Source organism: Corvus brachyrhynchos, unplaced genomic scaffold (genome assembly GCF_000691975.1).
Source record: "Corvus brachyrhynchos isolate BGI_N302 unplaced genomic scaffold, ASM69197v1 scaffold200, whole genome shotgun sequence".
Taxonomy (NCBI): Eukaryota; Metazoa; Chordata; class Aves; order Passeriformes; family Corvidae; genus Corvus; species Corvus brachyrhynchos.
In genome coordinates this window covers 6841664-6858045 of record NW_008236184.1, presented here as the reverse complement: position 1 = coordinate 6858045, position 16382 = coordinate 6841664, and the positions used below count along the sequence as shown (strand labels likewise).

At 47.1% G+C, this 16382-nt stretch overlaps 2 protein-coding genes across 4 annotated transcripts in view; one reads left to right on the top strand and one right to left on the bottom strand.

Moving 5' to 3' along the window:
- LOC103619997 (gonadotropin-releasing hormone II receptor) overlaps window positions 1–10407 on the top strand; it is a 32591-nt gene extending 22184 nt beyond the window's left edge. Inside the window, exons 3-6 of one of the 3 annotated variants that reach the window (XM_008638583.2) lie at window positions 2704–2815; window positions 4124–4633; window positions 4892–5093; window positions 5372–10407. In XM_008638583.2, the coding sequence (XP_008636805.1) occupies window positions 4127–4633; window positions 4892–5093; window positions 5372–5778 (1116 nt within the window). In that variant the 5' untranslated portion in view covers window positions 2704–2815; window positions 4124–4126 and the 3' untranslated portion in view covers window positions 5779–10407. Of the gene's footprint in view, window positions 1–2703; window positions 2816–3181; window positions 4634–4891; window positions 5094–5371 lie in introns of all 3 variants that reach the window. The other 2 variants (XM_017736347.1, XM_017736352.1) reach the window with 2 other exon arrangements.
- Window positions 10408–11190: 783 nt separating this feature from the next.
- On the bottom strand, window positions 11191–16382 carry PARP16 (poly(ADP-ribose) polymerase family member 16; the record flags this gene model as incomplete). The annotated part of the gene is made up of 6 exons (XM_008638571.1): window positions 11191–11915; window positions 12533–12674; window positions 13018–13189; window positions 14264–14470; window positions 15261–15398; window positions 16269–16382. Coding segments are annotated over 6 exons (918 nt in total), but the record flags the coding sequence as incomplete, so codon positions are not given.

Below are 16382 nucleotides of genomic sequence, written 5' to 3'. Positions count from 1 at the left end.
GGGTAGCGGGAGGGGAAATCAGCATTAAAAACACTGAAATCATTAAGTTTTTCTGACTAAAGGGGAGTTTTTGGGCAGCCAGCCCAGCAGAAGCACCTGCCTGGGGAGAGGGTGTGGGTGATGAGTCCAGCTGAAGAATCACCCATCATTACCCCCCATAACAATCAGCAGCTGGAGTTTTTCTCAGAGAGGAAAATACAAGTTTTTCTCTCTTTGGGAAGCCAAAACTCTGGCAGTGATTTACCAGGATAAACAGCAGCAGGTTCCCTGTCCTGTGTTTGCAATAGGTTAATGGAAATTATATCCCACACTGCTCTCCCTGGATGAGATCCTGGTATATACAGGGTGTCCGATGGAAAAACACAGCACTTGCATTTTTATTTGAGGTCTGCTGTGCAGAAATTGTCACTGGGACTGTATTACCCAGTGTGGTTCCTGATTTCTGTTCTCTCCAGCATAGGGAGATAAGCCCTATTTGGGGATGCTGGGGGATGATGTCCCCTCATGACCCAGCGCTGGACTGCAGCTCTGGGGATGTACTGGGGCAGCATCCCAAGAGGAGGAGATTTTGGGAACAGCCAAGCTGGGATGTATGGAAACAAGCCCTTCCTGCCAGCACTGTTTCCTAATCCTGGACACCAAAACCCTCTGATCGTTAAACCAGTGTTCAGAGATTCGGCTGAAGGCTGCCATGCAGACAACATCCAAACTGACCTTTGAGGAGATGAGAAAAAAAGAAAAAGAGAGAAAACACAAGGGGGTTACTGTGCAAACACCAGAGAAAAGCAGTCATTTCAATAAGGGACCCCACCCTTAAAATAAGACTTATTGCTAATGCATGCCCAGGACATTTCTGTGTGATGGTATGCTAAAAAAATCCTCTCCGAACAGGGACTAAAGGCTTTGTTGTGGCATGAGCAAGGCTTACAGTTCCCCAGAAAAATCCTGTCCCTCTCTTGCATCATACAGCCAGGGATGGAGAGGACATTTCTAGACAAAAAGGCCATCAGCCAGGACAAAGGACAAACAGGGAATACATTCCTGATTTGCTATTTAATTGCTTTCGTGCAGGTGCAAAGGGCTAAATGAAAGGGAAAAAATAAGGATGAGTGCGTGGGGCCGAATTAATCTCAGCTTTAAGCAGGAACCTAATGTCAGGAGGAGGTGGCTGCTGGAACAAACAGGCTTCCACCTAACTTCTTTGTGGATTTTGTGCTATTTTTCCCCCAAGGGCCAGGCTTGTTCCCAAGGCACTGGTGGGTGATGCTCCTATCAGGTAAGGAGGTGAGGGGGACAGTCCCATCCCATGTGGCAGGGCTGGCTGGTGCTCGCTGGCAGTGCCAGCAGGGTCTGCTTTTCTCTTTCCTCCTGTATGTAAAGCACTTTGGATGCAGGAATTGCCCTCTGTGGCTCTGAGCAGAGAGTTTCCATCCTGATCCTTTTCGGCAGCTCCATGCAGAAGTGATGGAGAGTTTAGGGGATTCCAGGGCAAACATGGTCCGGTGCCTGCAGCATCTCCTGGGTCTCAGGAGCTGGTCCCTCTGGCACACAATTTGACTCTTAAACCCAACAAAGAAGAAAATATCTTTTCTACTTGTGTCCAGGAGCACTCCTGCCAGCCCAGCAGCCTCAGAGATGGTGCAATCACCCTCAGAGCTCAGGCATTTCCTCCTGAAATAAGTGGGAGTAGTTCTAATGATGGAAAACCTATTCCAGGAAGGGAATCTCCTCCTCTTGGGGAATAATGCAGAGCCCTCACTGCCAGCCTGGGATCTGCAGGGACCTGTACGCCATGTACTCTTTAATTTAGTAGCCTGGAAGATGTGGAAGTCTATCTGCATGTCATTAAAGTCCTAGTGAAGCCCCTGGGAGTGTGTTTGCCAGTGCTGGCCCCACCAGGGCTTGGGGCTGTCCCTCTTTCACCCCCACAGCTCTTTTACTGGCCAGAGGAGCAGGAGGTCCTCAGTTTCCCTCCCTCCCCTCACATTGCACATCGTATTTTTTAGGCTCTTGTGAGCTCTTTGTCCCTCCCAAGGTCCTTCCCTCTCACTGTGTTATGCTGCAAGAAATACAGAAAGAACAAGATGGTAACTGACAGACTGCAGGAAAAAAGTGTATTCATTAAAATGGCAAAGTGAACCACATTTCCCCTTATTAATTCCCTCCTTACAGCATTTCCAGTCCAGGCACGTACCTGTGATGCTCCCATGGACCCGTGTGGTCCTGGAGCATCTCTGAGGTGTGTGTGTGTGTGTGTGTGTGTGTGTGTGTGAGTCTCTCGGTTGTCTGAGCAACGGGACGTTCATCACTTAACTCTCAGGATAATTAACTCATTTTCCTGTATTTATAGCAAACCAGTACAGGGAGTATTGGCACTTATCCCTGATGGGGCCACATTTGGCACAACGTTTTGAATTTTGGCCATTTCTTGCATTACGGTGGCTTTGTTATCATCCCCGCTGCTTGCTCATTAAGTGGGCAGCTCATTAAGCTGACAAGGACAGGGGTGATGGTGGCTGCCTGAGCCAGGCTGCCTGTGGATGCCCACCTCGGTGTGCCCTGCTCCTGGTTTGCCGGTGCAGGGGGGTGTTTGCAGCAGCATTCCCATCTCCAGATGCCTGCATACGCCTGTGCTAACAGCAGTGTCGCTCCTGGCTTGGCCGCTGGCAAGGGGAAATTTTACTGCTTCAAGGTTTGTTGCAGGGATGTGATGCAAGGAAACGTTGGAGCATCCTGACTCAGCACTGCAGCGGTGGGGGACCCGTGGGAAAGACACAGAGCATCTTCTCTCGGCACCAGGGCATGCATATGCCAGGTATGTTTCCATCAGCTGTGATAAATCCTGACCTGGATATGGATTTCTCCTTGTTTCTTGCAGACAAGCAACTTGGTACTTTTTAGCTGTTCTTTCTTTTTGCTGCTTGTTTGTTGGGTTGGTCTTTGGGGAGGGAGGGGGTGAAGACAGCAAGGGGAAGGGGGCTCGGGGTGCAGGTGGTAGGGCTGGAGGAGGGTGCATTGCTGCAAGGTGTTGGCATCTCCATCCTGCAGAGCTGGGGAGACAGATTTGATCTCTGCTGTTCCTGTTTTTTGTACAAAGGTAAGGAATGCTTTGTTTTGATTACTGATCTCAAAGCCCTTTTCCAACCTAGTTCATTCTGTGATTCTGTGATTTTGGAATCAGCAAACAGGAAGGTGCTTGAAACAGTAAGAGATGTGCTGTACTTGCAGCTGGGACTGTAAACAGCTCATGGCCACAGAAGCTGGAAGTATTTGCCCTTAAAATGTGAGTTCTGCTCAGGTAAAAAGGGCAATGAAATCAAGTGTGTGGACCACCACACTGCTCATCACCCCCCAGCCACCCCGTGTTTAGGGAGGGTTCTACCTTCCCCTCCCCTCCTGCTTTGGCTCCAGACGTGAAAGGGACAGAGGTGTTGAGCTGGTGCTGCTTAGGTCCTGGGAAAGTCCAGGCTCCTGGGCTGTGATCCTCTCTGAGGAGCCACTGTGATCCTCTCTGAGGCGCCACTATCAGATGCTGGACAGCGTGGGATCCCCCTTCTCCCTGCCTGGCCACCCCCAGCTGCTCTTGCCTACGACCTCAGATCCAGTACTGGAGATGGAGGTGGACCATTAAGGTTTAACACACTAACGGGAAGGGCTGTGGGGTTTCTAAAAAGCTGAGCCCTGCTTACAAACCCCCTTTGGAAGGACAAGCCCTTGAATCGAGCACAGCTGTCCCAGCACAGGCTCAGCCAGCTCTCGTATGATCCATTCCCAGCAGGATGCTGGCAGACAGACTGGTTCCATGGTCCTGTCCACCACGCCTGCTTTCCCAGCTGCTCAGCCACCTCGCAAAGAGCTAAAAATACATGTCTGTGTGAGCAGTCACTGTAGCTACAGCAGGGGTAAGCAAGAGAGGGCGGCCAGGCTGGGTCACCCTGATGGGGGGACACAGTGGCTTTGCAAAATAGTCAACACAGAGGGGACAGGACAGGACAGATGGGACAGACTGCTGCTGATGCCTCCAGTGAAGATCCCACCATCTCCCCACTTTTCCATATGTTGAAGCTGCACACTCCACACAGCCCCTAAGAAGGGTTTCATTTTGCTGCTTGTGTTTCAGTAGGGGATGAGTGAGGAGCAGCTCCCTGCATCTCCCCACTGCCCGTCTGTGTGGGAGGACACCAATGTCTCAGCCTCTGGGTACCCCCAGTACTGGGTGGAGCCCCAGTTCACTCAAGCAGCGAAGGTCCGTGTGATCATCACAGCCGTCTTCTTCCTGCTGGCGGTGGGAAGCAACATGGCGGTGCTGGGCAGCCTGCTGAGGAAGAGGAGGAAATCCCATGTGCAGCCACTGATCCTCAGCCTGGCACTGGCCGACCTACTAGTGACAGTGATGGTGATGCCCCTGGATGCGGCATGGAACGTGACAGTTCAGTGGTATGGAGGGGACATCTCCTGCAAGATCCTCAACTTCCTCAAGCTCTTTGCCATGTACGCGGCTGCCCTGGTGCTGGTGGTCATCAGCCTGGACCGGCATGCGGCCATCCTCCATCCATTCTCCCGTGCTCACCACCGCAATGGGATGCTGCTCCGTGCTGCCTGGGCTGGCAGCGTGCTCCTAGCTTTGCCCCAGGTAAGGTTCAGTGCCCTCCCCATGGATTTTGCCTAGGCTGGGGTGGTTTTGGAGAAGGGCTTCTCCACCCCGACATCCCCAGGCAGTCTATCCCAATCAATGGGCTCCACCAGCACCAGACCAAGACATGAGTTAGGTGCCCCTCTCCCAGTCCAACAACAGCAGGGAGATGCTCTCCATGCACAGTCAGCAGCATCTCCAGGATGTGGTGCTCTGCTCCAAATCCTCTCTGAGTTATTCTTTGGTTCTCCATTTCAGCTTTTCCTCTTCCACCTGAACACAGCCCCAGGAGGGAATTTCACCCAGTGTGTTACTCATGGAAGCTTCCGAGCGCACTGGGAGGAAACCGTCTACAACATGTTCACCTTTACCACCCTCTACATCACCCCCCTGAGCGTCATGATCGTTTGTTACGTCCGGATTCTTTGGGAGATCAGTAAGCAGCTAAAGGTCAATAAAGGTAAGTAGATCCCAACCCTTTAATGTCCACCATGACTCCATGACTGAACTTCTCCATCCTGGAGTTGTTGTTGGGTCTGCCACAACATCCTTTGAAAGGTAAACCAACTAAGAGGTTTTGCACAAACTTATTGACCCCAGTCCTTGCTGTCTTCTTCCTCTGGGGCATGGACCAGATTATGAGATGGTCTCCCCTCTCTGGCAGAAGCAGAGTCATGGGTGGTTGTGTTGTCTTGGTTTTCCCCTATCTTCAACTATCCTTTTGACTCTCCTTGGCAGGTCTGACAAGAAATCAAAACGACCACATCTCCAAGGCACGCATGAAGACCCTCAAGATGACCATAGTGATTGTTGCCACCTTCATCATCTGCTGGACCCCATACTACCTCCTGGGCTTGTGGTACTGGTTCCAGCCAGCCATGATCCAGAAGATGCCGGAGTATGTCAACCACAGCTTCTTCCTCTTTGGCTTGCTGCACACCTGCACCGACCCTATAATTTATGGACTGTACACACCCTCCTTTCGGGAGGACGTGCAGTTGTGTCTCAGGGGCATTGAAACAGCCATCACCAGGCAAAAGAGACACAAGCCCATCTCAGCTTCAGAGAAGAACATCAAGGACAGTGCTGCAAATGGTGGGGTGGCATCAGGGGGCTCCAACGGGACAACTGTCAGCATGGTCTGATGAAGAGATATATCCACAAGGGGATGGCAGGCACAGCTTTGGGAGTGTTTTGTCCTGTAGGACCATTCTGGAGACTTTCATGATGAGGTTCCCTACTCAGCTTTATTGGTTGAGGGTCTCTGGCCCGAGACTGAGAATGTGTCTCCTGCCTTTACTCAGGGTGAAAAATATTTGGGGGTATTTATGGTCATTCTGCTGTATTCTGGCAGCGCTGTGACAACTAGAAAAACATTCTTTTTGTACTCAACGCATGCTCCGGCCCTGATTCTGGGAGCAAGCTTCTCCACACTTCCAGCATCAACCCCTGGGAGGAAATTTGCCATCTCCTCTGTGGTCCAGGGTCATGTCTCTGAAGCGGCTGGTCTTCAAGTGCCCTTTGCACCTACACCCAGCTGTAGAGCTGCATGGATGGTGTCACCCTGAGGCTGCAAAGGTGTGATCACAGGCTTTTACTCTGTTTTCTCCACCCGTTGTTGGAAAAGCTCTTTGGAAATTCCGGATCTCCTGACTCAGAACCTGCCTGGTTCTCCCATGGCTGTGTGACAAACCCTGGAAAAGATCCAAATGTCTGGAGGTTGATTAATTCAGGGGCATTCATCCTCCAGGTGTGGTGGGGAGGGAGGGAGTGCTGTGGGGATGGAGGGGCTCAGGCAAGAGTGGTACAAAGAACTACAGGGGAGTGGGGTGAGGTTTCTTCTCTCTTTTGAAGACAGCCAGAAGAGAAAACAGTCCCTGCTACCGTTTTCTGGTGTGAAGGGGATGGTACAGACAGACACATCATTACACAGCAGCTCTGTGGGACACAGGGCAAACCAGGAGGGAGGGTATTTGGGGTAATGAGAACCAGACCTGACACTGCCCAGGCCCCCTAGACTTTTCTGTCCCCATGTCCCAGACCACACGCTGGCAGGTTGCAGGCCACATGCTGGACACATTTGCTTTGCTCTAAGCAGCACCAGCCCCTTGGCTCTGCCCCAGCAGAGCAGGTGCAGCCACCCCACAGGTGTTGTCCGAGGTGTCCCAATGATGGAAGGGATAGGAAGCAGCTGGTAGGTGCAGGGGTCTATCAGCACCTCTTTGTGCCAGAGGCAAGTGAGGGTAAGGAGGGTTTCTGGAGGGATCAGCTGAGCTTTGGTGAGTAACATGGGTTGTTTGCTTTCTACAACTGTGCCAAAAGTTGCTTGTGAAGGCAGAGGTCTCTTCTCTGGGTGTGGGTTGAAGAGATGCATTTATTCAACTGTGTTGTCCTTTCCAGGTAATTAGAAATAGTGGATTATTGCTTTCTTTTCATTCTCTGATGCTTGTTATTAAAAGTGGGATTTGCTTTTGAAGAGAAATTTAGTTTTGAGCCAGGTGGGTGGTTGTTTTCTTAGTTTAGTTAAACCTTTGGACAGCTCAGGAGCTCTAGACTTGGCAGGAGGCAGTTCCTTGGCTATTTTTGTGGCCACCGCAGCTTTGAATGAGCATCTGGACATTATCAGGATGAAAGAGCTTTGTTTTAAAAACAACTCTTGTCTTGCTGTGGTTGCATGCATAGGGAGCTGGGAGATGTCTTCCCCTCAAGAAAACAAGTCTCCTTTGGGCACTGAGGGGGATTTTTCTCAACCTTGTTTCCGAGAGGTGTTGGCTCCCCATCAGCCGGAAAGGATCTGGACTGGTCTCCCAGTGCGCCAGCTAACAAATTACTAAAATTGGAGGGGTGGCAAGTAGTCCTTGCAGGCTGGCTGAGGCTGTGCAATGAGGACACAGGAAGCCACAGTGCTCAGGGTGATGCTGAGCTGCACATGGGTATTCAGCCTTTGCCTTTCTGGTACTAATTATTATTTATGCTAAACATGTAGCCCAAGGAGGAAAAAAAAAATCAATTAGAACTGCAGGAGTCCAGACCAACTGGTGGGGATTAGTGTGAGCCATTTAGGAAGCATCCAAACTCCAATGAGATGCGTAATCGCAGTTTGGCTTTCCTGGGCTCATTCTGCTCAATGTTAATTACCCAATGCTAACAGAGCAGGGGCTGGCTGATGCCAGGCTGGCAAAAACGGGCTTCTTGAAAGGTGATGGGAAAGGCTTGCAGTAGGGGAAGCTAATTTATTCATCAGACATTCCTTTGGTCTCTTTGTTTATACTGCTGATGGGAGGCAGGCCTTGAAGGTGTATTGGTTCTCTGGCAAGCCTTGAATAAGCAGGAAAGTGTCTTTAATCTACTGAAAACTATCTTCATCCACTTTTTGCTGAGTGGGACAGAACAGATCCAACATTGCTCATGCACTTAAGACCACATGTCTCCTCTTGCCCAGCAACAGGAGAGCTCAGAGGTCTTCTCTGAGGAGCAAGAAACATTTTTTTCCTTGTGGGAAGGATCCACCATCTTCACACCCCATGGGTACAGTGAAAAGGCAAAAATAGGTTTGGCTTTAGGGGGACTTGGTGATCTTACAGTAATTTAGGTTGGAAAAGTTCTCTATGAAGAGTAGAAAAAGGGAATTCTGGCAAGCATATATACATTAGTCCTTAGGGGAAGCATAGCACATCTCTTGGGATGATTGCAGGCACTCCAGCATTGCTCCTTTTGCCCATCTCTTTCATACCTTCCCTCCTGTTGCTGATGTTCAAAGTGACATCTTGTGGAGCCTGGAGTGTGGGCAAGGTGCCCAAAGTGACAGCTTTCATGAGAGAAGAAAAATGTCACTGGAAGAGTGTGCTGCCAAGCCATGTGCCCACTGCATGCAGGAAGTGGGAGCAAGCAGGTGGGCAGCACCTCTCTGGGGAAGCTGGGATCGGTCTAGGTCTGGATCTTGCCAGAGGTAGACCAAAGCGCAGGTCTGCTTTGAATATTCTTGCATTTCTGAATCTGCTTTTCTTACATTTGCTCACACTTTAGAGAGCACAAGATTTTTGCATCACTTATCGGGAGCATGAATCCCAGAGTCTCACTTTCCCCCTTGCGTAGGGGTGGTCCTGCTTTCTGTGGGGCTTCCCTCTCTCTCCCCACATTGCCTCAAACCCCTTGTCTCCAACAGCACCTGCCCTTCTCCTCAGCTGGCTCCTGAGATCTCCATATAAAAATATATTTAAAATACATAGAGAGACAAAAAATACTTTTTATATATATTATCTGTGTCTGCTTGTGGGAGGAAAATTCTCCCACTTCCTCAGAACCTGCCCGTTTCCACCAAGGAAACACCAGTTACCACACTTCTTGCAGTCCCAGCCAGGATTAGATTTGTCTGATTCAGTAACAATTCTTTAATATTCACCACAGTAATGTAATGAATATCTTAATAAAAGCAGGTAGCTCTGTATTTCACAACTCCTCGACCTCACCCTGGGCTGCCTGCTCCAAACACAGCGGCCCTTTGTTGGGGAGGAAATTCTGATTCATTCCCTGTTAGTGTTTTTATAGCACTGTGCATGTTCAGAGAACCACGCAAGTGGCTTAAGAGGCTAACACAAACCTTGGGTTAATTCATAATACTGTTAGTTACTCAGCACAATACCCGCATTAATCCAGCTGACTGCACCTCACCACGTTGGGAAACACATGCTGAAATCAGCAGGGAGCACAGAAAACAAGCGTGGGAGTAGGATATTAAGTATTTTGCCAGGCTGCTAGGTAGGATCTGAGCACCTTAAATGTATTTAAAATATTTTCCCATTGCTGTTGCCCCGCTCCGCAGCTGTGCAGCTGAAGCAATGATGAGGCTGTGCCCAGAATCCCTGCAGGCCTGAGCATGAGGGATGGGGCTACAAGCTCTCCGAGGGATACTCCACACACATCCATCAGGACTCAGCTCCCACCTGCACCACCTCCTTTTTTTTTGGGTCTATTCAAACTGATCAAAGCAGAAAAAGCTGTTTTTTTTCCTTTGATACCTGCTGATTTCATTGCAGAGCTGGACTGTGCCTGTCTGCCATGAGCCCCCACGATGCTTTCTCTCTGGGGACATAGCCTGGAGCTATTATTACTTCGTTTGCTTACTCTCAGAAACTTTCCTATGCAAAGAAATCCTAAGAAAAGAGCTTTAAATCCCTGCTGTGTTCCTTTCATCTGGCTCAGGAGCTCCCAGGTTTGTGCCTTTCCCTGCAATGCCAGCAGCCAGCCATCCCACAAACTGCTGCTCAGTCTCCTCCTTTTCCAAACTGCCCCAAATAGCCCATCTGTTCCCAAAGATGGAGGTTTTTTCAGACATGCCAGGCTTTTTAACAAACCATTACCCTTTAGACAGCATCAAATACCTCCAGGTTTTCTGGCTGTCACATTACCTCCCATAAACTTGTATATTTACATTGCACAACATTTAATATAACATGCTGAGGAAGACCAAAAATGGGCAAATATTCCCAAGACCCCTGTGCGTGTCTTAAACTCCAAGTTTCTGCATTGAAATATCAAGGAGCAAACTACTATAAAGTTGAATCTGTTGCACAATAAATTATTAGTTTATGTATATTTTAATTGCAAATCTCTGCAATAATTAGCACTGACACTTCTTGGGCTGATGTGCTGAGTGTGCTTTGACAGTGAGCATTATTAACGGGCTGTAAAAGGCAATGGGGAATTGGATTATAATGTTCTTGTTTTGCAAGCTGTATGGTGAATAAATAAATTTGTTCTGGCAGCAAAATTAACTGGGATAAATGTGTCTAGCTCCAGTCACCAAGAAGAGGGCTTGCTGTAAATGAATTTGTTGTCAGCCTTAAGTTAAAAAAATCTGGTTACCAGGACATTATTTCTGGCAATTAGGTACTAGAACAACATCAGAAAAAGAAGAGATTTTCTTTGAACTATTTAATGAGTAAGGTAGTAATCACAGACTCATTTGCTGGAAATATGTGATGAGATTTACTTTTTTTGTGGTTAGGGTTCACTGTGCAATGAAAACCTGCATTTATCAAATCTACTAAAGGCTGGACTGAGAGACTGAACTGTGGCACAGATCTGGCTTCTCCTTGCCTAGAATCCCTGGGTCTTCACGGGGTTATCCCATGGCCAGTCACTAATCAGAGGACAGTTCTTTGCTCCTTCTTCTGTTTCAGGCAGTTGTAGGTTGCTTTGTAACAACAGCAAACACAAATGACTTGACAGGAGGGAGTGAGTGTTGCCCTGTGTATGTTGCATTACTAACGTGCACATGGTGTGTTCTCTAACAAATCCCCAGTTTGGTAAGAACAATCCTTATTCAGTATTGATGCTGAAAACCCTGACTTTGTCTAATCTGCACAGTAAAATAGGATAAGACAGATCATGGCTAAGACCACAAGCCTTGTAGATGTTTATGCTGGTTTTGTCCAGGATAGAATGAATTTTCCTCATAGCAGTGTAGTAACTATATTTTGGATTTGTGCTTGGCTGCCAGCTGGGATCAAAACACAACAATGTTCTACAGAGGGGAAAAAACACACTAGAAACCATTTAACTTCTTCCATTTTAGTGGTTGTTTTATTTCTTGTTGGTTTTTTTTAACTTACAATCATTATGCTCAAATATAAAAATTCCTGACCAAAGTTAGTTTTAAAAGTTTAAAAGTAATTCCATCTGCATTGATACATGCCAAACATCACTAGATTCAGTTTCTGAAAACATACTGATAAGACTCCCAACAAGTTGCTTTGCCTGACATCCAGAAAAATCCTCCTTTCCAACTTGTGCAAACATACTTCAGCTTGACAGAAAATAAGTTACACCTGAGTGTTTGCACACTTAGTTTTCATTAATCTTAAATAACCTTTTTTCCCCATGGACCCTTAACGATTGACTCATGCTAAACTGCACCACTGTGATCCTTTTCAGCTGTACTCAGCATCCTCATGAATCCCAGGAACACAGAAATAAGAATAAATGCAGAGATGCCGTGAGGATTAATGTATTGGTGACAGAACCGGAAAGCTCCAGGCACCTTTATTTCCAGAGCTCTGGAATAGATGCAGTGCATTGCAGATCAGCTATTCTTAAGGCACATGGTGAAAGTAACAGTTTATCATCTCGGGTGGTTCATCTCTCCGAGTCAAACATTCTGTGCCAGTAGTAGATGAAGGTTGGCGAGTTGCTGGCCCCTATCACTATCAGCAACAGCAGGTACAACATCATCATTACGGCAAAACGGTGGGTGTAAAACCAGGAAGATTCATTAGAAGGCCTGAAAAGGGAAAAGTGCATTAATTCTGTCAAATATGCATGAATAGTTGGCAAAGAGTATCTCAGGTTTTGATATTTTAAGCAAATGCAATAGAAACAGAAAGTTGTTCCACAATCCATGTAACTAACAAAGCCTGATTTTCACCACATCCCTTTTCCCTAAGTCTCCATGCACAATCCTGTCTTTTGTCCCCATGTTCACACCTTTCCCTGTGGTCTGGAGCTGTAGCTGCCTGGCCTGTACACGTGTTGATTAGCTGAGTGAACACTGCCACTTAGGATAGATAAGGGCAGAGTTAAAACTGAGGCAGTTTTAAGAGCTGCACTCACCAGACATCCACTCTTGGTTTCCTGCCACAAACAGATAATTAGAGCTCTCACAGACACTAAGTGCTTACAGGTCTGGTAAAAAAGCAAATTTAGCCGAGCCTGGGAGTGTCAAAGAGCAAGACAGAGGCAACGTGATGGTGTAAGACTTATTTCCATAGGCAATGGGCTAAAACCAAATTCTGGTGGTGCAGTGTATCTTTCTTGGTTGTTTTCTGTTGTTTTTCAACAATGAGATGTGTTTATCTGGCTGTTGTAGCAGCTCATCCCTCTAGACAGCTGAACTCTTACCTCCTATGCTGCTTCTGTGAATACACTAGCAAGTATTTAACTCGTAAGAGCTGGTTGTTTGTGACAACGAAGTATTTCTGTGGTACATCTCCTCCTTCACTGTTTTTCACTCTTGCTCTTTTTCTGTCTATTTCTTCTGAATCTGAATTGGCAAGAGAAAAGAAAAAAAAATGCAGAACTTCAAGTAACTGCAAAAAAAGTAAACAACCAACACCCCCATACACACCCCCCAGAAGAATGGGAATGAGATAACTGAAGATCTAGTCTTGGTATTCCCCTGAATCCAAGAATAGACTGAGAAGTTTGCTTGAGGCTATACCACTCCTAGTCATCCTTGGTATGGATGACATTATGGCCCAGACCAGGGTGACAAGGAGGTGAGTCTCCCATCCAGTGCTCGAGAAGCCACTGATATTAATAATGAAAGAAAAACAACATGAAGGACGGATGTACTAACTACACAGTTTTTACTGTAATAGACTCACCTTTCTTCTTCACCTGACACTTTACATCTGGGTGGTCAATGATCTCACAAACAGCCACACAGCTGAGGATAGAGCCCAGTGCGCTTCGCTGCCAGCCGAGACCATGAGGGCTGTACAGCAGAGCCAGGCTCAGGTCACTGGTCAGATAGGTGCCTTCACCAAACAGGGATGTCTGAAACAGAGCAGAAATCTATCCTAAAATCATGTACTGCAAACCTCAAACAACATACAAGTGTTCTTTCCTTTCAGACTGGCAGTTCTGCTTCTGAAGGTAAATTACGAAAGGCCTTTCTGACCCGTGTTGGGCCTGGTCCACGCGCTGTTTCTGTCCTGGCACAACCTCCTTGGGGTGGGGCTGCTGCCCTCTCCCATCCCTCAAATTAGCTGCTTGGCAGAGCATTTGGTGTGGACAGATTCATGCTTTCCCGGATTTGGAGTTAGTTTGCCAGCATAAGTATTTTACATCAACATGACTGCACCGTTCTTAAAAGGCATTTCATCAATTTATTGAGACTGTCATCATTCAAGTAATCCAAACTCCCCAAACAAGGCAAGGCTTTACTTCATTTTAATCCATGCTTTACTAGAAAAGAGGAAAGTACTTTTCAATTTGCCACACTGGCTAAAATTATTACTCCAGTAAGTCCATTGTACCCAGTAAACCATTACTCATCGAGAATGTGGGGAAAATAACATAGTCCAGGTTGACTGCTAGGTCAAGCAGGTGCTGTGTCAAAGCTGCCTTACAACTGACACAAAAAGCCAGGAGTCTCAACTGCCCTTCCACTGAAATCAAAAGAGGTGCAAATCCCATGGGTTGTATCCCTAAACCAGACCATTTAAGAAGGCTCCACTTGCAAGTAGCACCTGAAACTTTGCTGATCTAAACACAAGGCCAGGCAGAAAATCTCCACTGTCCTCCTCCTCTTTAGACAGGCACTTCCCAGCTGCAGGCTGTCAGACAGGTCAGGATTTTCAGAGGAATTACACTTCCTTATAAAGAAGCAAAGGACAGTCATGAATTGTCACGCTGGTGAAAAGGGTTTCATGCCACTTCCAGATTTTACCCTCAGGCTGCACTAGAAAATCCAGCACAGCCATCCACAAAGGCCTACACTGAAATGAAAATAGCAGTACAAGATCATCAGCACATTTCATACCCCAAAAGGAATCTGGGCCTATTTTTAAAAAGTGTCCCCAGCTGCAAGTGACCAAGGGAAGATGGTGTCAATGGCAGGAGCCTCACCCTGTTCAAGTGGCAGTGCAGGCCGTGGTGCAGGATGGAATGGAAGTTCTCCAGGCGGCTCCCATGAAAGGCGTAGATAAGGTCCTGCTCTCCCTTGGTCTCAGCAAACTTGGTGTTCATTTGATCACAGTACACGATCTCAAAGAGGTAGTCTGGAGCAGGAACTGCAGCCCCAGACATCCCTGTGAGTTCCTGGATCTTCTCATACTTAAAAAACAGGAAAGAATATCAGTGTTGATTTATGTGGTTAGATTACTCACTGGAAATTCTGCTTCCTGTCCCTTCATACTGTTTAATGTATTCTGATTATACTTTTCTAAGTTAGAATTCAACACTGTCACAATTCAAAAGTAAATGAACAGTAAAAATTCTACTGGTTTCTTGCTATCAAAGTTAAATCCTAATTCTTCTCTCCAGAAAAAAACCCAAATCTGAATTGTAATTATGAATTAGTTTATGATGCAAGGACAATACCACAATTCTACCTTGGCTACTAAAACAATATATTCATCAGCTGATCTTGCAAGAGAAAAAACCACGAAAATAGAAGTTGTTTTCATCTTGCTGCTAATCTCTACAACTATTTTGATCCCTGTTACAGAAGTGCCTCAGTGGTTCTGAACCTTTCCCTTTTTGGGGCAGTATGCAGAAGACAAGAGTTCTCTTTCTCAGTGACAAGCAGGACCCAGCTCCAATGACATCTGAGTTGGACTCTCAGTCTAAACCATGCACGTATGTGTTATGTTAACTGCAGTAACCAACCACAATCACTGCCCATCATCAACTACTGACAGTGATAACTATTTCTTCCAACCAGTATTCCTGAAAATTTTACTTAAAAACACCCCTCTCTATGTACAGAGAAGAATGGATTTATGTTCAACTGTCAAGCTCACACAATAACCAACTTAATTCTGACATGAGGAAATATTCTCTGAAGTGCAAGTTTGCCTTAAAAACCAAATTCTAATCAAGATTTTGAGAATACAAAACTTACGTCCTGTTTCTTAGTACTTTGTATCATGAAGACTTTAGATGACAGAATCCAACTAAACAGGTCCCACGTCCTTTTATCTGTATTTGGAACAGACTCCAGAAGCTCTTTCAGGCTTGGTAGAGCGTTGGTATCTGCAAGCTAACAGAGGCATTTAGCACAAGCTCCTTAGTGCCATTGCGATTGAACAGGGACCTCTAGTGAAAACAAAACAATATTTCACCCCAACAAACTGAAAAGCAGGTTCTGTTCTGAGATACAAACTGAAACTGTATCCAGTTTGTGGGGAAGTCTGTCAATTGCTCTGAAAGCAAATAGCAGGCAAGTTATAAACAGTGATATTACCAACAGTATCTGTAGGGTTTGTACAGGAACAATCAAGACTCCTGAGAGAAAAGCTGTCACAAAGCAGTCTGTGCAGCAGGCCTGACGTGGGGGTGTTCACGCCACGTAACATGCAAACCCTTCAATATGAATTTGAATTTCAGGTTGGGCAAGCTCTCGTAACACTTCATAGAACGTTAGAAACATTAAGGCTGGAAAAGACGTCTGAGATTACTGAGTTATTATTTTTTGCCAAGCCCACCACTAAACCCTGTCCCCAAGTGCCATATCTATGTGTTTTCTGGACACCTCCAGGGATAGTGATTCCACCACTTCCCTGGGCAACCTATTCTAATGCCTGACCACCATTTCAGGATAGAAATATTCCGGAATACTCGAGCAGCTTGAGGCCGCTTCCTCTCGTCCTGTCCCTTACTACCTGTTACCTATCGCTTGTTACTTCACGTGCCCACACCGGATCTGGGCGTTTCCCAGTGTGGGTTTATCGGTCAGAATCCCAAATACTCCTTTAAACCTGGATTCCTTGACTGGATAAACCCTTGATCCTGCTTTATCCGTGACCCTGCGGTGTCGCTGCCCTCACCTCGGCGGGCAGCCCGTGCTCCCCCATTGAGGAGGTGCCCTGGCTCTGCGGGCAGCTCCCCCGGGCCGGCCCCCGGCACTCACCAGCCCCTCGAAGTCCTTGGTGTCGCCGCTGGCGTAGCGGCCCGGGAAGGGCCTCAGCGCCGAGTCGCGCTTGTAGCTCTGCAGCGCGGCGGCAAACAGGCTGCACCGCAGGTC